Raw genomic sequence first — 27188 nt, 5'->3', positions numbered from 1 at the left:
ACTCTGCTTACTGCACCCTGGGCATGGAACCCATTCTTATTTCTTCCACTGTAGCTGTACCACCACAGACCCTTTCCCCAACAGAGACTGCTGCCTCAAATAAAACAAGAGTGCAATCCAGTTCTTCCTTGGAGGCACTCTTGCTAGGAAAACCTGGGGTTCCTCAGACCATGTCAGGGGTTATTTAATTAGAAGATCAGTAATGGTAGACAAGCTTCCCTGAAAGACAGCTCATCCCCCCCCCCCGTGTTGTGTGAAAGTAGGTGTAGGGAGTGCCAGGTGTGTTTTAGGATGGGAATTTAGTTAATACAGGGTGGCAACGAAGCCAACTGTCCTAATCCCCATGTTGTGTGAAGTAGGGTATGAGTGGAACGTTTCTGGAATCCTCTGCAGCTCTCAAGAGTCTTCAGATGTGGAAAGAATTCTCTTAAGATTTAAAGTTTGAAAGCTCCTGCCTTGGAGGAAGACTCTACTGATGTGGGGAACAGGGCTGTTAAAGAAAAGAATAATGGAGATCCTAATAAACTGCTGGTCAATTGTTAAAAGGGCCAAGCAGGTCAATAAGTTGATAGTAACAACCTATCATGCCTTTCACTGAGCGAGTCCAGAATTGTCTTGTCATTGACATGGTCTGCAATTTACAGCACAAGCTGATGCGTGCTTCCTTAAAAACCCATTGGGCTGCTGTGTCTTGTAGGGCTTTCTCCCAGGAAAGTGTGCATATGATTGAAGCTTCAGTAGCATGAGAATCACCATGTAGGGAGAAAGACAGATCCAGTGTCCTGCTGCCTATGGTCATTCAGTTGGAAGCCTCAATACATAAATAAAAATGGATAGAGATGTGGCACCCAGCTGTAACCAGTGCAGGCCTTGTTGAAAGTGGCTTCACTGTATACAGAGGCCCAACATTTCCCAGGAGGCGCATTTTCGTGGGTGCAGCTGCTGCAGCATTGTCAGTGCTGGCGCGGAAGCCCCATTACGCCACAATTGATTCTCGAGCTCTGAGCTAAAAGAAGTAATAAATCCCTCAACTGCACAGACTCCCTGGTTGAGTTATAGCTATCATTTGTTGCGTAGTGGAAGGAGGATTTTTTTTTTTAAAAAAAGAGCAGGGCAAGAAATGCGCCGAAAAATGAAAGAGGGTTGCTCCTTTGGCCCACAGCACTGACAGCTGGCACAAAGGGCTGGAGCATGGGATATCTTCCATTGCACAGTTTGAGAAGTGATGGGTTGGTATTTCGTTTCCTGGGCCAGTTAGGAAGCATTCCAGGGTATGAAACCAGAGGCATGCTTCTTCTGTCCCTGGTGGCTCCTCCTCCCTCTCCAGGGGAAACCCTGTTCATGTTATTTTCAGAGCTGCTGTGTTAATGGGTTTGATTCTATGATTTTGCAAAAACAAAACAAAAAACAAACCCACAAAATAGATAAAAGGGTGAGGGCAAGGAGCAAACAACTATGCTGGAAGCAACCTGTCCTGATCACCACTGAGCTAAAATAACACCATGTAAAATATTTCTCTTTTAACTTATTTTATTGTAAGACCTCCTCTAAAAGCACCTTCTATCACCTTCTTGGTTTCTGCAACTTTCACCACCTTTCTTTCTCTACCTCAGGCTTCCTCAAACTCGGCCCTCCAGATGTTTTTGGCTTACAACTCCCATGATCCCTAGCTAGCAGGATCAGTGTTCGGGGATGATGGGAATTGTAGTCTCAAAACATCTGGAGGGCCAAGTTTGAGGAAGCCTGATCTACCTCCTGCTGGTGCCCATTTCTCCATCTACCTTCTTCCCCCTCCTCCTGCCCCCACCCCCCGCCTGGCCAGATGGCGGTTGCCCCCCCCCCATCTACCTTCTTGAAGTATTTGTCCTCTGTTACCTGTTTTCCCTTTGTTTTCCCCTTCCTCTCACCTTCCTTTCCTTTGCCTCCTTGCATGTTCTCAGTTCTTCCTCTGCTATATTTACTGTTGCCTCCCCTCCCCACAACCCTTTCTATCATCAGCTGTCTGCCTCTAGCTTCTTTCCTTGCGCCTTCTTCCATATTCTCTTTACCTTTTCAAACATTTCTCTCCTTTCTTTTTTCACCTTCCGCTTCCTTTTACCTGTCAGCAATGTCTTTCCGTCTCCCTCTCATTTTCTTTTATACTCTGCTCACTTTAATTCGCCTTATCTGCTACTTCAGTTCACCTCTCTGTGATCCTTGGCCCCTCCTAATGTCAGCTTGCCTGGAAAAAACAAAAACAAAACACAACAGGATTTCTTGGGGAGGTCACTCTCTTAACTTAACATAGGCAGCAGCTGTTCTTTGTTGCCTCTTTGTGGGATGCTCATGTTTGAAGAAACTTGTTTCTCCCACTCTGAAGCAACACATCGTTGTTCCAAAACAAGAAGTTTCTTTTCTTCTAGTTTGCAAAGTCTTTTCATTTTACAGTTCTTTTTTAAAAGCAACTAAATATTAATACTCCCAAATCAATGCTGAAATATTAAAGATGCAGTCCTGTGTATACTTGAGTGAGCCCTTTAAAAATAAATGGGCCTTACTTCTAAGTAGACTTGCAGAGGATTTGCTTAGGAATTCAATTAAGGTTAAGTAAGAGTCTCTCTTCCTAAGGAGCCAAATCTCCCCTACCTTTCCTGCATCTCCCCCCCATCTTTTATGGATGCCCTTCCATCTGCACTTTTCTTGTATCAGCCTACCTAAAATCAAATGTATCAAAAATAAATCTGGAAAAGTTTCAATACCCTCATAACCTATTATAGGCAGCAACTGTTTGCTGCTGTCTAACACCACTTGGGACGCAGGTGGCGCTGTGGGTTAAAGCCTCAGCGCCTAGGACTTGCCGATCGAAAGGTCGGCGGTTCGAATCCCTGCGGCGGGGTGCGCTCCCGCTGCTCGGTCCCAGCGCCTGCCAACCTAGCAGTTCGAAAGCACCTCCGGGTGCAAGTAGATAAATAGGGACCGCTTACCAGCGGGAAGGTAAACAGTGTTTCCGTGTGCGGCTCTGGCTCGCCAGAGCAGCGATGTCACGCTGGCCACGTGACCCGGAAGTGTCTCCGGACAGCGCTGGCCCCTGGCCTCTTAAGTGAGATGGGCGCACAACCCCAGAGTCTGTCAAGACTGGCCCGTACGGGCAGGGGTGCCTTTACCTTTTTAACACCACTTGCCAGTAATTTTGAGTTATGTCCCACATTCATTTAAGGCCCAGTTCTTTCAGTGGAGTGCCCATTTGCTTTCCCAGTCTAAAGGCACTGTGCCCATCCCATTCTTTAGAAGCAAAGAGCAAGGGGTGTTCTGTTCACTGGGTCACCGTCTTAGCTTGCTTAGCTATGTTGTTCTGCTGTGCCTTCAACCCTTCACCTTGCTGATCTGCACTGTACTTATCTGAGCATGAAAGATGCTGGCAGAAACCATAATCCAAGTTCAAGTTCTTCATCTAGCAAGATCCAGGACAGTACAGTGGTACCTTGGTTTTTGAATGTCTCCATTGATGAACATTTCAGTTTTTGAACACCGTAAGCCCAGAAGTAAATGCTTCAGTTTTCAAACACAACTCGGCAGTTGAACATACCACATGGCTTCCATTGAGTGCAAGATCCTGAGGCCTAACTGTCAGCTGTTGAGTTTTTGGTTTTCAAATGTTTCAGAACTTGACCCGTCTTCCAGAATGGATTACATTCGAAAACCAAGGTACCACTGTACTGAGCTATATGAACAAGTATAAGACAAGTAGCAACTTGTCTTCCTAAGGTCCTGGAAACAGAATTCTAAAATCAAGTGTGGCTGATATGATTGCTTTGCCACCTTCAGTTCAGTTTAACTTAGCCATAGGTAATAGTGATCAGCACAAAAGAGCTGACATACACAGATGAGACAGCATCCGAAGTTACTAGCATCCAAGGGGAAAACACCAGAGTAAAACCATAATTAAAATATTATGTCTGTCAACCTGTTGCAGGGTGATCATGCATATAATTGCAAAGCATTAGGAGGAGAAGGAGTCAACAAAAAATGGATACAGAACCAGCCCAATAACAAATATATCTGTTTTGCTGAACCTCTACAAAATTTACCCACTCTCTCCAAATACTTGTACTTTCCAAAGATCTTCAGCTCTTGAGAGGTGTGTCATTTGAATCCTCTCATGGCTCATTGCCCTCATGGTTGAATAGAGATGCCACCACACCATCTTCCATGCTCAAGGAGGAATAAACAAAAACAAAAACCTTCCTCCTGCCACATAGGCAAAGCTTGCTAAGTGAAAAACACCCCAAACCCTTTGTTAGTTAGTTTGCTGAATTTAAGCGGAGCTGATGGGTTTATGACTCCACTTGGCAGCTGAGCACAGATTCAGGAAGCCAGCCGAAGGAGTTGAGAACATTTGTAATGCTGCTTTTTAAGCATATCAAATACGCATTATCTCATTAAATGTGCCCTGGCCTATTAGAACTCAAACAGTTGCTTGGAATGCGCTGTGCACAAAGTGTGTGTTTATGTTTTGTTTTTATTTATTTATTAATCCTGGGCTCTTGACAGGCACTTTGATATGTTGTAATAAAAAGTTAAAAATAAGCTCATCAAATTAGGGGAAATATTAACAAGTAGTGCTGGAAGCTCTTAATATTTTAAAAGGATTTTTTAATTAAAGTTTCAAGAACAAAGGGGATAATTCTCCAGAAAAGGAACCAGCTGGTTTATACAGTTTTGGTATCGGGTCTGACATAATGGTTTTATTCAGAGAGAGTGCCGTGGGATGATTTCCATGAAGGATTTAACGGAGAAATGATTTTCAGGATGGAAAATCGACTCTTTAATTGGGGCCTTAAAAAAAAGAAATCTCCACATTGTCTCTGTCATCAGTATTCCTACTGCCCGGTTTCTTAAATTGTCTGTCAACACTCATGTCATCCAGGCCTCAGGAACTTGAACTACAAAACTCATAGCCTTGGGCTGTGACCTATCTTGGTGCGTTACCTGGGACCATGTGTGCTTAGACCTCAAAGCACTCTTCAGATGTGGAAAGGAATGCTGCTGCACAACAACTGCTACTGTCTAAAACATATTGATTCACAAGCACTGGGAAGCCTCTGGATTGGGCAGGCCTACTATGTGGACTGATAACCTGACTTTCTGCTCTTCACTGGTCAGCACAACAGAAGGAGATGGGGCTGTGTCTAGCATCCACCTCTGTGAATATGGCAGGCAGCAAGAGGCCTCTGGTTTGGCCAATCAAATATACTATAAACTCTAGAAGTTGCCCCAGCCTGCCTGACAGAGCAATGCCTTATGCCAGCTGAAACCCAGCTGTTCTGGCTCCAGCAACTGACCTTAGGGATCCTAAGATGGAGAGAACACACTCTAGTTCTGGGTTTTGAGGATGATCACCACACAACTTTGGCCTGATCACGATATCACGAGTACCAGAAATTTAGTCTGATTTACCCAGATGAGGATGCTGGAAATGGTTCAATGAATGCAGCGTGTTATCTGGAAAGCCCCTGGTTTTGAAGAAGATTGCCTCAGCCACAAATTAACCACTATTCCTCTCAGCTTCAGTGTCTCCCTTCCTAATTATGGAGAGAATACCACTGGCCTGCCTTAGAAGGCTGTTGGAAGGGTTCCTTGAGGTACTTTATGATAAGCACTTGAGCATTAGACATACATACAGTAAATACTTAAAACTAATTCTGTTATTACTCATTCTGTTCTAAATGGAACTTGGGCTTTTGGAAGGCCAGTAAAGGATCGTGGTTGTCACAGGTGAACTCTGCCTAGACCTTGAACTTGAACTGTCCTCAGAGGAGGAGCAAGACGAGCAGGACTCTCCAGCAAATCTCCATAATGCCAATGTTCCTGAGGAGACCTTGTCCTAAGGAAGCCTTGCCTCACATCAGCTGCCTGGATTCCTGGACTACTCTCGTCTCACCCAGAACCACAGGGGTAGAGGAAGCAATAAGCCAGGCAGAAACTTCAGAGCCAAAGTGCCCTGCTAGTTGCCTGCAAGGCTACTTGGGAGGAGGCTGAAGGTCACTGAAGCACCTGTTTGGATCAGGGCCTGTCAGCAAAAGCACCTTCACTGCTGAACCTCTAGCCTTCCTCACGTGGGGAAATGCATAATGGACTCCACAGAAGTGATTAAGAAACTCGCATGTCCATGGCTTTCACACACTGTTCCTGTCCCCCAAGTGGCTGTAGCAATTATTTGCCAGTTTGGCTTGTTCCTTTTCAAAATGCAGACAGAATTGTGGTTTGGGTTATTTCTGCCCCGAGTACCAGCTGTCACACACAGGGATGCAATTTGTACTTACACAATGTGTTTGCCTCACCGGCTTGACACAGTTGGGCAACAGATGGTCATAAGAAATCTGAGTTGGCGTGAAGGGGAGCTTCTTTCCTCCTGGAGTTTACAGCAGTCATTTCAGGCCCTGCTCATTGAGATGGTGGCTGAATTGTTCAGAAACCAAGATTCTACCAAGCCATATCATAACTCGGGCTCAAAGTGTGTTAAAGATCGCTTCCTTTCGCTGGATACCGTTATAATATTTTAAGGTGCACAGAGAGATTCCTCTTAATGATGCTATCCATGTACTAGATTCAGGCAGCAAATGTGGGGAAAGAGATGTTCTCAGTGGATCCCACCTCCTTGGGAATCTCCCTTGCTGGAGCATTTGTGTCCAGCTTTTATGCACACCCAGTACCTTGCTCCAAGCGTAGCCTCAATTCCAGATGACAAATGATGATCTGCAAGCTTTATTTAGGCTTCTGAGTTCTATTTGTGGCTCCCCCTCTTTTTAAGACTGTTTGAAGTATTGGGAATAAGATACTGATGCAAGAATTCTCCTGCACAATGTGGCCTCGTGCTTCACCATAAACTTCTGTATACCTACCAATATTACAATTCCAGAGATGCCAAATCCTGAGCACCTTTTGGACCAAGTGTCTTAAATTGTACCTGTTTGGATTGGCCTTTGGGGCTGTGGATTAGCTCAGACCAAAGCCTTTGGCACAGATTATGCAGGAAATAATCAAGATAACATTGTGACTATATGCCTTGGTGGTAAATATTCCAGGACCAAGCCAGCTGTTTCATATTGTGAAAAGGAGAGTTCTGCTGATTTGACCAAGGATCAGTCTAGAGCAGGAGTAGCCAACATGCTGCTCTCCAGAGATTGTTTTCCTACAACACTCAAGTTTCCTGACCATTGGCCATTGTGTCTGGAGCTGATGGGAACTGTAGTCCAGCAAACACTAGAGGGCACCATGTTGGATATCTCTGGTCTAGAGAAGAAAAAACTGGCAGAACCAAAGAAGCAGATAGAAGCTTGTCAAGTCATTGTGGGATAAGGTAAGGACAGTGCAGGGAACAGTGCAGGCTTACAGGTACATTTTTAAATCCCTCTGCTGGGTCTGACTGAAGGCCCATCTAGTCTGGATCCTGTTTCCTGCAGCGACCCAACAGCTATCCCAGGCAAGCAGGGCATGGAGGCAATAGCTCTCTGCTTGTTCTCCAGTAGTTGATGTTCAGCAGCAGGCTGCCTTGAACTCATGGTGAACCTAGGTATTGTGGTTAGTAGCCAATAATGCTTGCCTACTTCATGAACATGTTTACTCACTTTTTAAAGATGTACAGTAAGCTTGCAACTTACATCCGCGGATCATGCCTAAAGCCAAAATCGTGCATAGTCAAAAACATATTGGGTGCAATGCATGTGGGATTGCTGAAGTCTTTTTTCCTGGATGCCCGGCCCCTTTCCACCCCCTTTTAATTTATTGAGAATATTTTGCCAAGAGCCTAAAGCTGAATGAACACAAGTTAAATTCACATAAGTTGCAAGCTTGCAGCATATGACATCACAACAACTTTGCCTAAAGTAGGAAGGCAATCTGATGAGCTGCTTCAATACCCTAATGAGAAGTGTATAGGGCTTAGCCTATAAGAGACTGATGTATACCTAAAATGGTATTGGGCCTTGCAAATATTTCCCTCTCTTCAGTTTGATGAGGTTACCCAGGGAGTGGATGTATTGGGGGGGGGGGAGTTAAGAGTTAAGAGGCTGTTTTGCTGCTGGCATAGTATTGTGTGACCCGAAGTTTCCAGATATAGGACTGATGGGTTTGACGCACCAGTGCTGTAAATGTTCAAGTGGAGATGACCTGTGCCTTCCACCAGAAGTCTTTTGAAAATATAATGACAATATTTATCCTTGGGTTTTAAAGCTGCTTGAGACAAATAGGTGTTCACCATGTAAAGCTGGAGAGAGCCCCTTGACGAACGCATCTGCAATGCTGTTCTGTAGTGTGCATTGTAAAGTTAACAGGCTTTTGTTGGCGCCTTCTCAATAAATAGTGCCGCCTTTTGATGGCACTCCAACATCCTAAAGTGACACACTACCACAATGCAAGTCAAATTAATTCTTCACTTCCCTTTATCTTCTTCCCCATGTTTTTCGTCCTTGATCCTCCTACTTTATTTGCTCTAATAGCTTTGCGTTAATAGAGTCAGCTTGTACAGGAAGATAACCTGTGGCAAGCCACGGATCCCGTTCTCTTTCTGCACAGTAAATGCTGTCAGCTTTACTGAATGACTCTGTGTGTGTGTGTGTGTGTGTTGCTTATTTAGAGGTGGGCGGGACCTGCAGCAAAACATTGCAGTGTGAAGTACAGTACTTTTATTTAGGATTCCAACTACTCCAGTCCATGAAAAACCCTCCATTCAGGTTTTTCATGCCTCTGTCCTCATTTCACTGTTTTTGGGTCTGGTTATTTCCCCTTCAGTATTTCTCTCCTTCTGCAAACCTTGGGATTTCCCCAGCCTGCTGATACCTTTCTTTTAAGTATGGGCAGTGCTGATTTGGCTACACAAGCAGCAATAATCACAGACTGAACTTGGAACTAGAGGAAACCCACCTAATATTAATAGTGATTTAATAGTGGTTTAATAGCAAAGGTGAGCAAATGCACCCATTCCGTTCCTATATCATCCTTTACTATTCAGCCCTCCCTTACTGCATTCATTGCCAAACTCCTAATGCTTTGGGGATGAGGCCTTGGATATTGAAGAGATGATGGAGTTTGGGAGGAAGGGAGAGAATAATTTCCCTTGCACCAGCCTTGGATAACCCCACTTCCCACCCCTCAAGCCCACCCCTCGAGCAGGAGCCCACCCAGTGCCAGCGGCATGGACAAGAAGCAGTGAGAAGGGCGCCAGTCTCTGTCCCCTGCTCGGATCACCATCGGACCCAGGGCCACCCACCAAAGAAGTGGACTTGTTAGACAGGAAAATGGCAATAAAGTGTTTATTGTTTGGGCTGAGAGTTTGCGTGAGCAGCAATGGTGCTGCTAGTTCTGGACCAGATGATCTTCATGGTCTCTTCCAGCTCTGCAATTTTATGATATGTTTTTCAGTTCTGGTTCTTTGTTTTGATGCTCAGCTCTAACTTGTTTGCAAAACTCCAATCTTCCTGCTCCCAGTCCCTGTTTCAGCCCTCCAAGACCGAGGAAAATGCTGCAACTCCTATCTCTGGGGACTGGAGAGCCTTTGCTCTGAGATACTTACAGAACAAGAACCCAATTAATATTTTTCAACAATTGTTATCAACTGATGGCAATGAAGACATTATTTTTGGTTGCTAACATAATATATTTCTGAAATATGGAAAGGGGGGGAGACTTGTGGTCTTTTCTCTTTTTTAATATGCATGTTAAGCAACAGAAAGGATTACATTCATGAATCAGTCATTTTTAAGTCATTTTTAGCCATGAGCTATTACAAATAATTGCCAGTTATATATGCCACTTGGCACATGCACACACTCTATGGCATAAGCAACAATAAACTAAATAGAACCAAATATTTGACTGTGACTTGTCAAAAAATTAAATAGATTAAGTTTTAAAAATGAAAATGTCCAACATGTCAACAAGAGATAACTCAAATTACCAAATTCTTCTGAAATGCTGTGGAATACAAGATTACTGTATATAGAATTCAGCTTGCAGATAGCTAAATCAATCATTTGTCTATTCTTCTGTTTTCATTAAAGCTGCTGCTGCCTTGGTATTTTTGTGTTTTGCCACCTTGATAGAATACTTGTGAACTGTTTCCTTCAAGCTATGTTCAAGCGCACTCCAGATTTCATTGCACTCCTATTTGTTGTTAGTTTTGTGAGCTTGTGGCTGAGAAGGGGTTTCAGCCAACGACAGTAGGCTTACATTATAGACAGTAAAATGAGCACTGCATCCAACTCCACAACCGGCATGATGAAAAACAAGGACAAAGCAAGCCATTTCATGGAGAAGGCTGCCTTGGGTGCTGTTTATGTTGAATGTCAGAATATAAGCTATTGCAAAAAGAACAATAGTGGTGAATTTTTTTCCAAAGCAGAATAGGTTTTTTGCCCCAGTGGAGGGTGGTCTCCCACTAGCACACTAATGCTCAAAGCCCCATGCCCGAGTGGAGGGTCCTAATGCCCAGAGACAAAGCACATTCTTTTCTTGCGGAAGATCTACAGTTCAGACTCCAGTGTATTCCATTAGAAGAATCAGGTTCTAGTTGGTGATATGAAAGGACTTCTTGCTTTAAACTCTGAAGAGCTGCTGCCTGTCAATACTGGACTCGGTGGACAAATAGTCTGACCTGCTATAAGACAGCTTTCTATGTTCCTGATTCCACCCACCTTCCAGATTTGCCCGGTCTCTTCTATCTGTTCTATTGCTCCCTTCCAAGCTGCATTCCCTCCCCCTTGCTATCACCTCCAAGGAGTTTTACATTAAAAACAAACCACTATATCAGGGCGAAAGGTCACTCACATTTCTGCCATGTATCATGTGAGCCTGAACTGCATTGTGCTAAATGACTGTGTGTCGGAAAGAACCATATAGACATAATATTTCAGCTTTGGCAAACTGTCATCACTTTGCTGTGCCCTCCCATGGGGATGAGGGATATACTTTCTTGATGGCATATACAACAAAGCCCCCAACCTTGTAGAAGCCAGAAACACAAATAAGCAGACTAAGGACTCATCCAGCCCTTGCCCTGCAGCTTTCCCCCCAAGGAAACCTGATCTTTACTGCTGAACTGGAGCAAATGTCAACTGAGTTTGAACGGGATTTCCAGGGGAAAGTGGAGAGGCAAGGGAAAACTAATCAGACCTGTGCTTTCTAGGCAAGGGAAAAGCACAAGTTTGTATGAGCCCTAAAGTTGGATCCTGGAATATGCGTGAAGAAATATTAAATTTGCTTCTAAGCATGCACAGACTGCCTTCCCCACACGATGAAGCACCTCCAGCCGCATTGTTTTAGAGCAGGTCTTCCAAGACCTTACGAAGCTAGAGCCTGGAGTTTCTCCTTAAGTTGTGGGTGCCTAGGGATGGTGGTGGGGCAGTTCAGTTTGACCCATTTCCACATCCATTTGCATATATCATCATCATCATCATCATCATCATCATCATCCTCTTCCTCCATGCAAAAATTGGTCTAGGTAACCACCCACTAAGAGTGCCTCAGTATTAGATGTATTTCTGTGCAAACCATTTTGGTTGGAGAACTACATCACAAAATCTGTAAGGAAGTGAGAATGACATAGGTTTGCCTGAAAATGCAAACTGAATACATCTTACTTCTAATTCAACTTCATATTTTGCCTTCAGCTGATGATGCCTGTGGTGGAACACTTCGGGGGCAGAGTGGGATTATTTCGACCCCCCATTATCCTTCGGAGTACAGCAACAATGCAGACTGCACATGGACCATTCTAGCAGAGCCTGGGGACACCATCGCTTTGGTATTCCTGGATTTCCAGCTAGAAGACGAATACGACTTTTTAGAGGTTACTGGAACTGAAGGGTCCTCCCTATGGTAAGATGACGGCTATGCTTTCTTATATCTGTGGGTTATCTGCCAGTATATCTCTCAACTTTGGTGAATCTGTGGGGAAAGAAAGCTCCAAGCCTCTATGTGTGTGTCCTTGCAGACTTAAATCAGACATATCTCTCAAAGCTTCCAAAATTAGTCTATTTTTAATGCAGTCTTTCATTCTCGTTGGTTGTTTTCTTTTAACACTGCTTTATGACCTGTATTATGTTTTATATTCTATTTCTGCACACCACTCGCGTACACTTTGATATAGAACAGCAGATGAGTTCTGAAATAAAATAAATAAATAAAAGTAGAGGTATTTAAAAAGGGCACTGCAAGTCTTAAAAGCTGCAATATATCATAGGGGTTGAGGCAGCCTCTTTGATAGTCTGGGTCCAGATTTTTTAAAGGATTTGTGGGATGTATCTCACAGTAGTTACACTCAGAGTAGACCCACTGAAATTAATGAACATGACTAATTTAGATTTATTTCAGTGGGTCTTCTTTTAGCATAGCTGATGTTGGATACAACCCTTTGCTGTTAGTGTTTGTGGGGAGCAGTTCTGATTTTCTATACTGCTCACATTGGCATACAGATTTAATTGTATCTGTGCATTTATGATTTTAACTCTGAAATGAAATGCAGGGTGTCATCTATGATGCACTAAAGTTTTGCACTTAAAGAGAAGATTTCATGATCAGGATTTGCAGCTTGTTATAGTCACTATTAAGAGCTTTTTAAAGCATGCAGTAATGAGAAATATCTAGATATTTTTGATAGCTTGGTTAAGCTTTGCAGCAATGGGTTTCTGTCTTCGATACATGTCCTTGCTGATGATTTCCATAGCAGAGAGCTGGTTAAGTAGAATTTAAAGTGTAGGATGTAACGGTCCATAACCTTGCTTTTTAGAATGGTGTGATTATTTTAAAATGGGTTGCTGTCTCTGTTATGGGAACAGTGGTGATCTTGCTAAAATTAGGTTTGCTCTGAACTGTGGCTTGGGATGAACCTCAGGCTCCTGTAGACCAGTCAAGCTCCCTTCCCTTTGGAACGCCACCATTGCCTCTGTCCATTTGTCTCTGTAACCATTGGTGGCGCTAGTTAAGCAATTAGGGTACACAATCCCTTGTTGACTTGGTGAAACTCTGAACTTCTGCCATGGCACCTCATCCTCACCCCCAGAAATTGTGAAGGGGAAGAAGATATTTGTGCTGCTGGAAATTTCCCACTGTTTTAGATTAAGATGTACCTGCAGTAACAGGAGCCATAAGACTTTTGAAGCCAGGTGGTCTCAGTGTTTGTATGATGCTGTAACCAAGGTGCATCTTGAAGGTTTCCCATAGTCATCTGGTTAGCCGCTATGAGCACAGGATGGTGGGCTAGATGGGTCATTGGCCTGATCCAGCAAGGCACTTCTTATGTTCTAATGTTATGTTCAAGTAAAATGGGGGTACTTGGAAAGGCAATACAAATGTGTTTTGGAGAGGAACTCAAAGCAGGTTTTTGTTTTCTAACTGCTCTGGAGGATTCTAGGGTGGGGAAATAGAATGAGACTTGGAAACTTTAATTGCAATGAAATAAAATTTAATAAAATATTAAATGGGAAGATGAAAGGAAGATACGTGAAGCAATTGGAAGCAGCCATGTGTCTTTTGTAGTATATTGCTTTTGCCTTAATTTCTAATGTGTAAGTGTACCCTGGGCCCGTGTGACATTGACAAAGTATTTTTTATCAAGGCCCCCACTTGGGCTGCAGCAGCTGCTGACTCCAGGGCTTTACATTGCAGGATGGGAATGCAGTCTCTTCAAAGACAAGGTCTTCCTTTTGGGCTCTGATGGCAGGATTAGCATTTTGTCACCTATCTCTCCGCTCTCCCCTCCTGCTGTGTTACAAGACACTGTGACTGAGAGATACCCAGAATAAAAGATGCAGAGAATCATTCATGAAGGAGTCTTAAAATAACACAGGCTCCATCTGCTTAGAGCAAAATAAATCAATCTTCTCTTGTAATCACAGTTGTGTTTCTTTTTTATTTCCTGTGGTAAATAATTCTCAGTGGGGAAAAAGAGAGCAACCTTTGCATTTGGGGCTGGACCTGTGCTTGCTTTCTTTCTGAAAGGGAGGAGGACACAGAGGGCATGTCTTGGGGTCCAAGACAGGGTGCTTGTGAAGTATCTGAAGAAGAGAAACCAACTTGGGTGGAGTTTAGTGGAGTTTAGTGGCTGCCCAAATAAAATGCCACCATGACAGTGGAAATGACCACCGCCACAATAAGCAGCCAGTATGTTGGACTGAAACAAATCTACAGGTGGCTAAATTGGAGAAGGAATATGTTTTGTAAATTGGAGTGGGTGCGATGGAGGGAGGTCTTATTAGTGCCAGCAGCATTGGATGTCCAGTAGCCACCAACCCCAACCCGCCCCCCCCAAAAAAATGACTTGGAATGATGTTGAATCATGGCAGCCACCCACTGTCTGCCATTGGCAGAAGAACCTGCTTCCACCACAGATAGGCTTTGTGCACACATTTCTTGAAATTTTGCAGGTTTGGTAGCCCAGAGGTTTCACTTACTTCTAATATTTCAAGTTCCAAAGTCCTGTTGAACATACTGCTGCATTGATAAAAAGAGAGTATAAGTTCTGGCCCTTTGGTAGCTGTGGAATGAGCATCAGGAGCTGGGAGCCACACACAGTAGAGTAGACACTTGTGTTGCCCAGGAAAAATCCCAGCCTGATCCAAAAGCCAGATCAGAGAGCCAGTGGTCAACTTGGGTCAATCACTCCAGAGCCTACGAGCCTACGAGCACTTTACCATCCAGGGAATGCTCCAACCTACAGCCTCAGTGGCTCACCAGATAGGACAGCAGAACACAGGCCTGCAGGTCCCCTGTTCTAGCCATGAAAAATGCTGACACAGACCTGAAATCTCCAGTAACTGCAAACATTCTTTTTCTCAAACATAATGCTGTAAGTGATTTGTGGTAGTTAGATGGTGAAAAGGAGGTGGTGGAGGAGAGGAACTCTTTTCTAATTGACCAGATCATCCTTGTCTTGCCTTGTCACTCATAACCAATCCTTAGTCATCGTAGGTGACCAGGCAATTTACAAGATGTTGGGGGGGGGGAGGCCATTATTTCTACACTCCAAATTCTCTCAGGAAGGGGAAAGGTTGTCAACTGCTGACATAATTAGAGATATTGCTGGGTATTAAATTAAAAGGTAATGTGTTTACCACAGTTGTGTCACCATCAGAAGTAAAGACGTATTCATGTAGCTAATTTTATACTTGCCTGACAAGCTGTTTGGGGGGAATTATAGTCTGAGTTGTTGCAAAGCTATTAATCTGGGATAGCTGCCATTTAACTCATACCCAATTGTTTAATGTTCCTGGAGCTTGCATGAAAATTAGATGTTGCTCTTTTTAATGCAGAAATGGCATTTATTAGTGTACGTTAATACTATAGGAGGCAGTCACTTTCATCTGGTGCTGGCAAACTTCACAAGCTATGAAGCTTCTGAGACTATTCAGGCCTTTGGCTTGTCTTGGTGTAATGCTGGCAGCGAGTGTCTGTTGCAGGTAGGAGGGACGTGAGCTTCTCCCAACAGCCTTTCTGTCCTGTTTCTCTTCCCTAAGGACAGAGAAGAGCCCAAGTTTGCAGCTGGTCCTGAATATGGGGTGGTATTATGCTACTATCAGGGGAAGGGCTGTAGCTGTGCGGTAGAGCCTCTGCTTTGCATGTGAAGGTCTCTGGTTTGATATCTCCAGGTAGAGCTGGAAAAGACTGCTACCTCAAACCTTAGAAAGCTGCTTATAGCCATTGCAGCCAGTATTGAGTTAGGTGGACCAATGGTCTGACACGCTATAATGCAGCTTGCTATGTTCCTAGGCAGAGATTTCTCCTGGGTATTTTGGATCTGCAAAATCTTGGTTAACAGTGATTAAGACCACATCAAGTCATGTGACCAGTTCTGATCTCTATAAGAGCTTTCAGATTATATCCAGTGAATGGAAGTAGGGATGGTGAACCTGTGGCCCTCCAGATTTTGTTGGGTACAATTGGCCGTTGGTATGCCGTCTGTGGCTGATGGGTGTTGAACAGCATGAATGAGTCAGGGAGAAGACTAGCAGACAATCTTTCTGTTATGCTTCTGCAGGACTTCTTCCTGGTGCATTATGCTATGTTAGTGGGTACTGTGTGGATTCCTCCCCCCCTCAGGGACTAGCTGCCTTGGGCTGTCTTTGGCAAACCTCATTATTTGTAAGAGTCCCTTTTCAGAAAAGGGCCAGGTCTCTGTTGTCTAAAGTAAGCCAGAGGGCTGCTCTTTCCAGTCTACTGGCCTGGAGAACTCCCCATGATTTCAGCATAATTTAATTTCGTATTCACAAGAAACTAACTTCTCAAGTTCTAGGCACAGACTTGGAAAAGGCTTTTCAAATTTTACTTTTGAAAGCTGCCAAAGAATACCCAGAGGTTGGTAATTAAATTCAAATGATTCATTTTCCCCCTTCTTTTTGTAAGTAATTTTTGCCAGTGGGGGTGGGGGTGGAGTGGGCTGAGAGAGAGAAGAAATCTGGTGTTTTGTTTAAAATATGTTTATGATTCTGTTTCACAATACTGCTAGAAATCATTTCCCCTTTTGCCTTTTAATTTCCTTTATTAAAACAAAATAAGAGCCATGATTTTAATTATTAGCAACATGCCAGATAGACTCAAGGCCAAATTATGCATTCTGACTCAAATATTTAATAAGAATTATAAACAGCTATAATTAGGTCAAAAAAACTCATAGAAAACACACAGAAAAATTTGAACCATCCATGTAGCAAACTTGTGTTGGATGTGGTGCCATGCTTCAGGATGGAAGAGGCACAACCATAACTGGAGGCAGCATAAAATCAAAGAATTGGAGGGTTGGAGGAATCACAACTGAAAAAAATCCCTGACTGATAGCCACCCAACCTATATTTAAAAACTTCTTAAAAATGAGTCCTCCACCCTCTGAGGTTGTCCGTCCCACCGTGGAACAGCTGTTACCATCAGAAAGTTCTTCCTAAAATTTTGTCGCAATATCCTTTCCTGTCATTTTAATCCATTTGTTTGGGTCCTGCATTCTGGAGCAGCAGAAAACAAACTTGCTCCATCTTCTATGTGACAGCCCTTCAGATATTTGAAGATGGATAGCATATCACCTCTCAGTCTTCTCTTCTCCAGTCTAAATGTACCCAACTCTCTCAACGATTCCTCATAAGTCTTGGTTTCCAGACTCTTGAACATCCTGGTCACCCTCCTCTGTACATGTTCCAGCTTGCCAGTATTATCCTTAAAATGTGTTGCCCAGAACTGGACACAGTACTTCAGGTGTGGTCTGACCAAGGCAGAATAGAGCAGTGCTATTACTTCCCTTGATCAGGATACTATACTTCTGTTGATGCAGCCTAGAGTGGCATTAGCCTTTTTTCTTCTGCTGCTTCACACAGTTGACTCATGCTAAACTTGTGGTCTCTTAAAAACCCCATATTCTTTCCGCATGCATTGTTGTCAAGTCATGTTTTTCCTGCACAAGTTGAGAACCTTACATTTGTTCCTAATGGAATTTGTTTTGTTAGTTTTGGCCCAGTTCTTCAGTCTTGAATCCCAATTCTGCCTTCTGCAGCATTAGCTACTTCTCCCTGGTTGGTGTCATCCTGCATCCAAGTCATTTATAAAGATGTTGAACAACATTGAGTCCTGGAAAAAACCCTGCGGCATCCCACTTGTCACTCTTTTCCAGAAAGAGGAGGAAGCATCTGTACGCAAAACAGCTCGACAGAAGTTTCTAAGCCTGGAGACAACAAGAAAGAATTGGCAGCATGCTAGTAGCTCATTCTCGAGCTAGGACAATTTTACAGTGCCAGGTGGGATGTGTTTTGTCTCTGCCCCTACTCATCTTTCCAAAGGCATGAGCTGCTTTAGTAGTCTCCTTATGTGACAGTCCAGTGGTGATCAAGCAAGGCCCTCCAGCTGCCAATTTCCTTCTGGTAGAAAAAACCAATGTGCCTGGGCTGCATGGCCAAAGTTCCAAGTCTGAGATCCCAGCTACCTTAAATCTCTCAGAATTCACATCCAGAATAACCCCCTCCCTGAAAAAGAAGGGCTTGCCTTATGAGACTCCATCACACACAAAAAAGTCTTGCCTTTTGTGTCAGGACTCACAACGGACAGAGCAGGGCATTGCATCAATACATGCCTTCTAGATTTGGGAACCAAGGTTTGGAAGAAAAATGGGCACTTGCAGGCAAGTCTTACAGCTTCTATATTTCCCATTTATATAGAGAAATTAGTGTTGTTGTTTTCAAGGCTGCTACTGGCAGATTAGTAGTGACTATATCATGTACCCTGCTAAGTCATTAGTCAACTGTTTATTCCCTCTTGTTTCTATATAAAAAACCTGTTTCTGGCTTAAGACTAGAAAGTTACCTTTTTAAAGAAATTAACCAGTTTAAAATTTATTCAGCCAGGCTTAAGATATTCACTCCTAATGCCTGGGATGGTGTGAGCGAGAAATGGTCTTGATACATAATAACAGTGTATTGTGGCTGTTCCTAACACAAAATTGGAGTACCATTTTGGAGGAGTAATTGCTGCCCCCTCTGTTTATGTCTGTATACAATTATGTCTCTGGATAACCTATACATGCCAGCGGTCTGGTTCTACATACCAAGTGCTAAGAGACTGAGCTATGAACCAGGTGCCCTCTTGTCTGAATATCACTTCTACCATGAACTCAGTAGACAAGCCTCTCTCTCTCTCTCCTTCATTCTTTCCCATCCACTAAAACTGAGGATAATAATAGTGACTTGCCTTACAGGATTGTTGTTAGAATTAGGACCAGATAACGTGAAAAAGTTAGAACACTAAAACACTATACAAATGTTAACTACTAACAGCAACAAATATTAAGTAGCAGTCATAGTCATAGTTGTTGCTAAGTTTAGGTTCATTAAATTTATGTATCACTTCCCACTAAAAAGTCCTTAAGTGATATATAAGCAAGTAAATAAATGCATGTCAAAGGCACAAATCGATTTCTCCCCTATATGCATAAAAATATCAGACTGTCACCATGCTGCAGTTAGTGTGGCTGCCAGTAGGTGGCCTCACACCTGCAGTGAGGTTTAATGAGGGGGGAGGCACTTCATGTAGCAGTTTAGCAAGCTGCTGTACAAAGCACCTCTCCAATTCCATTAAAATGGGGTAGGGATGAGCTGGGAGGGCAGGGGGCAGGTGGTGAGCTTGTGGGTATAGGCAAGTGAGAAGGTTTGCTTAGGTGTGGAGGAAGAGTGGTTGGCAAGGTAGGGTTTGCAAGTGGAGAAAGTAGAGCAGCAATCCTTTAATAAAAAGGATGATAGTTTGACCTGCATTAGATTTAATCCCAAGAGTGAGCTTTTGAGCCTTGTTGCAAATTTTGTTCCTCGGCTCTACTCCAGAGTGAGTTTCTCTATACATCAGGACAGCTTTGTTGTTCTTCTGCAGATGAAATGAGAATGCCATAGATGTGTCATGCAGCCATTGCTTCAGTTGCGAGAAAGCAGGATTTTGCTAAACTTCTTTCTGAGCTTCACATGTGCTAGGGCATTTGTTTGCTTCCTGCATTTTACCTCCTGGCTTTTGGCTCTTACCTGCCTCAGGCTCACATGGATATCATGTTACCAGGTGGGTGTGAAACAGGCAGTCCAGGAGTGGTTCACCACATATGAATCACCTAACAATGAAACAACACTTCACACAGCTCATGAAACAACACTTTTTACAGCCCCTTTAATGGCAATTGCACTGTTTCTGGTGAGATCTTGGGCCCTCCTGTTTTCCTGAAAAGTGTGAAATGAAGCTGTAATGGAGATGGAATAAAAGTAGGAGAGAAGCAGTGAGGGGGAATGAAAAGCCTTCTAGCCAATTAGAAATGACAGTTCTGGGTTTTCTCGCCTGGTAGGGAAATGTTGGCAACATATTCTAGTTCAGTGGGCCTTCCCTAATTGTGTTTTCTCTTGTAGGGAATGGGTGAACAGGCTTTATAGAAGAATAGAAAACAAAAATACCATATATATTTTCTGCCATATTGACCCTCTCATTTTCTAAAGCTATTGTTTCCACCTCTCAGCCTTCACCAGAACACAGAGATATAAATAGGCATCAACATTCACCTCTCCTAGATTTCTTTTTTTTTTTTTCTTTCCATATAATTTTTATTAATCCACAAATAATACAAAATAAAATGCATAAGTTTTACATCTTTTCCATTACTTATTTCTCTTTTAGACTTCCCTCAACTGTTCCGTAAATCATTCATAGTCGTAGTTCTAATTACACATTTCTCAAATTTGTATTGACATTATTTATCTCTTTTTTTCTTATTCCCTTTAGACAATACTTCTTACTTTTCTTACAGAGCTTCTTTAAATCCCTTAAGCGTCATCTGTCCTTCACTTAAACATTCCAGATATTCCACAAATTTCCCCCAGTTCTCGATGAACTTTTGGTCTCTTAAGTATCTGATCTTTCCTGTCAATTTGTCTAGCTCTGCGTAATCTAACAATTTTATTCTCCACTCTTCTATGGTCGGTATTTCTTGCTGTTTCCAACTCTGGGCCAGCAACACTCTTGCAGCTGTAATTGCGTATCTAAAGAATTTGCAGTCTTCCCTTTTTATCTCGTTTCCTACCATTCCCAACAGAAAGACTTCTGGTTTTTTCGTGAATGTGTATTTTAAAATCTTCTTTAACTCATTGTATATTTTCTCCCAGAAGTCTTTCACTTTCTTACAATCCCACCACAAATGGAAGAAAGTGCCCTCTTTATCCCTGCATTTCCAGCACCGATTGCATGTCTTGTACATTTTTGCCAGTTTTACCGGCGTCATGTACCATCTATAAAACATCTTCATCATGTTTTCTTTTAACGTCATACAAGCAGTGAATTTTAATCCCTCGTTCCACAGTTTCTCCCAATCTTCGAATTGTATATTATGACCCACATCCCTGGCCCAGCTGATCATCACCGACTTAACTTCTTCGTCTTCCAGATTCCAATGTAACAACAGCTTATACATTTTAGATAAATTTTTGCCATCGTTATCAATAATCTCACTTTGAAATTTCGATTCCTTATCCGCAAAGCCTCGATCTTTAGCATCTTTCTTAAACATCTCATTTATTTGGAAGTAGTGCAGCCAATCATATACATGTTCTTTTACCTGCTCATACGGTTTTATTTTCCACTTTCCCCCCTCTTTAAATAGCAATTGGCCATATGTTATCCAAGTATTTCTCATATTGATTCCCTTTACACTCATGACTTCTAGAGGTGATAGCCAACGTGGTGTTCTAGGTTCTAATAGATTTTTATACCTGTCCCAGACCTCTATTAAGGGACCTCGGAGGATGTGGTTCTCGAAGCCTTTATGGACTCTCTTTTTCTCCTGCCATAGATAGGCATGCCATCCAAATCTATTTTCGTATCCCTCTAAGTCCAACAATTTGTTATTCTCTAGCTTAATCCACTCCTTCACCCAGCAGAGACATGATGCCTCATAATACAGTTTCAGATCTGGCAGGGCAAAGCCTCCTCTTTCTTTTAGGTCTGTTAATAATTTAAATTGGATTCTCGGTTTTTTGCCCTGCCAGATGTACCTAGAGATCACTCTCTGCCACTCTTTAAAGATCTTATTCCCTTTAATTATAGGGATACTCTGAAATAAAAATAATATCTTTGGAAGGACATTCATTTTGATCGTGGAGATCCTTCCCCAAAATGACAATTTCAACCTCCCCCACACCTCCATGTCCCTTTTTATTTCCTTCCACGCTGGTTCGTAGTTGTTTTTAAATAAGTCTATATTCTTGGGAGTTATCCATATTCCCAGGTATTTCACCTTTTTAACCACCTCTATTTGTGTTTGTTGTTGCATTATTTCTATTTGGTCTTGATCCATATTCTTCACAATCATTTTTGTTTTTTCCCTATTTAATTTGAAACCTGTCACACTTCCAAACTGTTCCATTTCCTCCAAAACCTCCTTTACCGTATTTATTGGTTCTTCAATCATTATTACCAAGTCATCTGCGAACGCTTTGATCTTATATTCGTTCTGACCAAGTGTCACCCCCTTTATTTTCTTGTTTTGTCTAATCGAATTCAAAAGAACTTCTAATACCGTTATAAAAAGTAGCGGTGAGAGCGGGCACCCCTGTCTTGTTCCCTTTTGTATCCTTATTTCTTCTGTGACTACATTGTTTATGATTAATTTGGCTTTTTGTTCTGTGTAAATTGCTTTTATTCCGTTAAAAAACTCTTTACCAATTTCCATATGTTCCAAGTTCCTCAGCATGAAGTCCCATGATATGTTGTCGAATGCCTTTTCGGCATCGACAAACATCATTGTAGCTTGTTTGTCAATCCTAACAGACAGGTATTCCATCATATTGATTATATTTCTTATATTGTCCTTCATCTGTCTGTTTGGAAGGAAGCCCGCCTGATCTTTGTGTATAATTTCTGATAAGATCTTTTTCATCCTCTTTGCAAGGATCGCAGCAAATATCTTGTAGTCTGAGTTGAGGAGTGAAATCGGCCTGTAGTTTTTGACTTGGGTTGAATCTGAGTCCTGTTTTGGGATAAAAGTGATGAATGCCTCCTTCCATGTTTCCGGGATTTCTCCTTTTCTTAAGATGTTGTTCATCACTTCTTTCAGTGGCGTTACTAAAATAGATTCCATTTCTTTATAGTAACAGGCGGTGAATCCATCCGGTCCTGGAGCTTTCCCCCTTTTTAATTCCTTAATCGCCTCTCTTATCTCCTCTATCTCAATTGGGGTATTCAATTGCTCTTTTTTTCTAGTCGGGATCTTTTGCACCTTTTTATCTCTTAGATATCTCTCTATCTTCCTCAGATTATTTCTTTCTCCTTTTTTGTAAAGTCTTCTGTAGTAATCCAAAAACCCCTTTCTGATTCCCTTCAGGTTGGTTACCTCTTCTCCTTCTACTATAATCTTGTTTATTGTGCTCTGTTCTTTCCTTTTTTTTAATTGCCATGCAAGCCATTTTCCTGATTTATTCGCAAATTCAAAATTTTTCTGTCTCAATTTCTTTATATTCCATTCTACTTCTCTATTAATTATGATAGCAAACTGTGCTTGTAGGGCTTTGATCCTTTCTTTTATCTTCCCATTGTTTGGTTTTTTAATTAGTTTTTGTTCATTTACCATTATTTGATCCAAAATTTCTTTTGTTCCTTTTTCTCTATTTTTATTTTTAATTGTATTTTGCTGAATGAAGAATCCTCTCATTACTGCCTTGCTGGCGTCCCACACTACTTTAGCCTCTGTACCTTTGTCACAGTTATCTACAAAATATTCTGTTAGTTTTTTTTGTGCTTTTTCAACTATTTTCTGGTCATCTAAGAGGTAATCTTTCATTCTCCATCTGAAAGTTCTTTCTTCAAGGCTTCTTAATTCAAATTCTATTGGGTTGTGATCAGAGATTACTTTCGGTTGAATTTCTATCTGCTGTGTTCTTACTGTCAATTCGCTTGAGATCCAGATCTGGTCTATCCTAGACATTGACTGATTTGGTTCGGAGTAGTACGTAAATTGTTTCTCTAGTGGGTGCTTGAATCGCCAGATGTCTATCAAATTACAACTTTTTATCATTGAAAAAAAAGATTTTGGTAATTTTCCATCTTTACTTGTTCCTTCCCTAAGTCTGTCCATTTCTGATGAGATCACTCCATTCATGTCACCCATTAAGATGATTTTCTGGTCTGCATATTCAAATAGTTTTTCTTCTAAAACTCTGAAGAATTCTGTCTTATTTCCATTCGGTGCATAGATCCCGACTATTATCAATTTTTCTCCTTGCCAGTTGATTCTAACCGCTATTATCCTCCCCTCTTCGTCTTTAAAAATTTGTTGGGCTTCAATTTGATTTCTAATATATATAACCACTCCTCTTTTTTTCACCTTATCCAAAGATACGAATTCGTTTCCCAATCTTTTGTTGATTAATATTTTTTTGTGTCTTCTGGCTACGTGTGTCTCTTGTAGGCAGATGATATCTAAGTTTCTCTTTTTTAGGAACTGTTCGATTTTATTCCTCTTCCTTTTTTCGTTCATCCCATTTATGTTCCAATTCCAAATTTTTAACGCCATGGTGTCTTAATTTAAGTAAGATTTGGTTGTTTTCCTATAATTTATCAGTCTCTCCTTCTTCGTCTTCCTCTTCTTCCGTTGTCTTGCCGTTCTCTCCTTCCTCCTCTTCTGGTTTTTGTTCTCCTGGTGTTCTTCCTTCTGCTCCTTTAGATTCCTCCTGGTCTGTTTTTAGTTCTTTGTATTTCCTCAAAAATTTCCCGGTTTCCTCTGGATTTGTCAATCTATGCCTCTTGCCCCTGTACATGAATGAAATTCCTTCTGGGAACTCCCACCTGAACTCAATGTTGTTTCTCTTCAACGTCTGAATCAACAGTTTATAAGGGTCTCTTCGCTTAAGCAATCTAATCGGTATATCTTTAAAAATAATAATGAAGTTCCCATCTATGTTCAATCTTTTTTCTCTGTTCCTCTCCTAGATTTCTTGTTGGTTTAGACCAAATTATTGTCAAGCTGGGCATGGGGTGAGACACAGGTGAAGCGGGAAAGGTAGAAGGAGGCTTCACAATAGTAAGGAGAGCAAGTCTTCAAGTTGTTTTAACTGCACTGCTCAGCACAAAAGGATGCTCAGGTCAAATGTATTCTGGTCTGCAGAATTTTCATGTGTTCCCCGATTAGTTGGTTCCCTTCTTGCATCTGCAAGAAGTTTGCCATAAAAAAGAACCTGCTTGAAAATTCATATTAAAACCGATTTTTTTTAAAAAAAAAATCCTCTCCAATTTATGCATTTAAAAATGTATTTTGATATACTTGTGAGTTGAGAAATTCCTTGAACATCCTTAAAGGTGAAGGTAAAGGGACCTCTGACCGTTAGGTCCAGTCGCAGACGACTCTGGGGTTGTGGCACTCATCTCACTTTACTGGCCGAGGGAGCAGGTGTATAGCTTCCAGGTCATGTGGCCAGCATGACTAAGCCGTTTTTGGCAAACCAGAGCAGCACATGGAAACGTGCATCCTTACATAGGTACATCCTTAGTTAGGCTAAATGTCTCTTATTAGGATTTAAGAGATATAGCCTATAATGCCCCATATGAGTTTCTCTGGCCAGCATTCTTCTTATTCTGAATTCTGGTATAGTTAGGAGAATTTCTAGAATTAATTCCAGCACTGAAGTATGTGCAGTTTGCTGCAGTTTTGGCTTCCTCAGTTCATTTGCATCTCTTCCCTAAATACAGTTTTCTGTATTTAGAAATTTTGGTAGTTGGGCCACGGTAGGCCATCACTGAGGCATATAGATTGAAATGGATTATAGAACAATGCTATTGTCCCTGGGAGCTCTCCCTGGTCCTGCAGTACCTAAACTGGCCAGTTGCTGTAACCAACTCTCTAGCATCTGAGACCTGCTTCATTCTAATGCTGATTTCTCAATAGATCATCTCTCCTCACCTTATCCATCAAATAAAATCTGGAGTCCAATACATGATTTAGACTTTAACCCTTGGGGCCAAGTGTGCTCCGGTATCAAAAGTTTGATCTAACAAGATATCTGAATTTGCCATGAACTGCAAACATAGAGATATTTTGCTTTGGCTTTTCCCTTGGAGGTGAATTTAACCTGGAATAATTTCAGGCACTTGAAATAAGGTTGGGTTATTCATTAATTGATAGCCTCTCCATCAAAATGCTGTCAATGCAAGCCATAAAACCAAACTGCAATAGCTTGCAGTTTCTTAAGGCAAGTGTTCTTAGATATTGCAATGATGAATATGGAAGTTAAAAGTGTAATATCATTTAATTGATTTTTATAACTTTTGGCCAATTGTCATTAAACATTTAGCTTTCAGGGGGAGTGTAGGGAAAGAGGCTCTGGTGGTTAAATGACACATTTTTACAACTGTTCTGTCCCCAGAATATGAACAGCTTCCTCATCATAGTTAATTATTGCTTTGCCACTGAACAGTGTCTTCTGTAATGATGATGAACAGCTTTTGATTTTAGTACTGTTTAAGGACATATAGTTGGAAGATAAAATTGGAGACCAGCTTTGAAATGTACTTTGCAAAGAAAAGGGAAGAACTTACAAAGTGATCCTTACGGGAAGTTAAGTGGTAGAGCAGCTGTTTTAAATGCAGAATGTCCCAGGTTCAATCCCTGGTGTCTCTGGGGCTGGGAATATCCACTGCCTGAAACTTTGAAGAGCTGCTGCCAGTCAGTGTAAGCAGTACTGAGCTAGGTGGACCAGTGATCGATCACACCCTGAGTAAGGCGGCTTCCTGTGCTCCCATTCTGGTAAGCAGTATTGATTTGTGAACTAGTAGATTATAACAAAAGTCATTCTAACAGAAATCCTTTCAGAGGGTTGGGCCCAAAGAACATTGCGAAAGAGTACGTGTCACTCTGTAATAGATGTGTTCCACTTCAGTTTTGTGTGTGAGGTTGTGCAAATGGTAGAACACCTTGCACAACTTTCTAGTGTGAGGTGCAAAACAACCCTTCCATGAGCAAGCAGAATAAGTTACTATGTGACCAGGGCACATTGATGATGTTGATTTAAAAAGCACCAACACTGAAAACAATTTGTACAATGTGTCCTCAGAAATAAAGAGCATCTGTGAAACTAAAGGGTTTCTGCAAGATCCACATGCGGTGTCATATTCAAGTGCCTTGACTAGGGAGAGCCTAGCTGGTGTCCTCCATATGCTATTTTACTATATCTGTCACCACTGGAGCTGGGGTTGATGGAAGCTGGAGTCCAAGAACACATTGCCTATCCCCAGCCTAAGGTCTTGCTGTATAGTTTTTGTCAGCTACTGTGAGCCTAGAGCTGAGAGCACTGTAGGACTTGTATTGCTATCCTGATGAAATTGCAGGCAGTTCCCACCAGACCTGCTGCACTTCTGTAGCTTGGACAATGGGTTGCTATTCCTCTGCACAGGCATCCTTGCCTCTGGTCTTTCCACCCCAAATACTTGCCCAGACTTTGATTTGAGAGTCTGGCAGCTCTCACCAAAAAGTGCTGGAAAGTGAGTTGTAGGTTGACCCTATCCACATGATCAGTTCTTGGTCTCTATCCCAATTGGGATAGAGCAAATCAGTTGTTAGAAACTTTTCTTTAAAAGCAAATCAGTTGTTAGAAACTTTTCTTTAAACACACAGGTTTGCTGCTTGAATGTTAATTACCATCTCGTAACTGTGTGGAAGTCAGTTTCAGTAT

The 27188-nt window shown here is 42.0% G+C and overlaps 1 protein-coding gene across 3 annotated transcripts in view; it reads left to right on the top strand.

Moving 5' to 3' along the window:
* CSMD2 (CUB and Sushi multiple domains 2) overlaps positions 1–27188 on the top strand; it is a 489690-nt gene that overhangs the window by 152889 nt on the left and 309613 nt on the right. For all 3 annotated transcript variants that reach the window (XM_081921160.1, XM_081921159.1, XM_081921158.1), the window contains exon 5: positions 11646–11853. In XM_081921160.1, the coding sequence (XP_081777286.1) occupies positions 11646–11853 (208 nt within the window). The remainder of the gene's footprint in view (positions 1–11645; positions 11854–27188) is intronic.

Source organism: Podarcis melisellensis (genome assembly GCF_964234715.1).
Source record: "Podarcis melisellensis genome assembly, chromosome: 8".
Classification (NCBI taxonomy): Eukaryota; Metazoa; Chordata; class Lepidosauria; order Squamata; family Lacertidae; genus Podarcis; species Podarcis melisellensis.
Note: the sequence above shows the minus strand (reverse complement) of the source record. Positions and strands in the feature narration are given on the sequence as shown.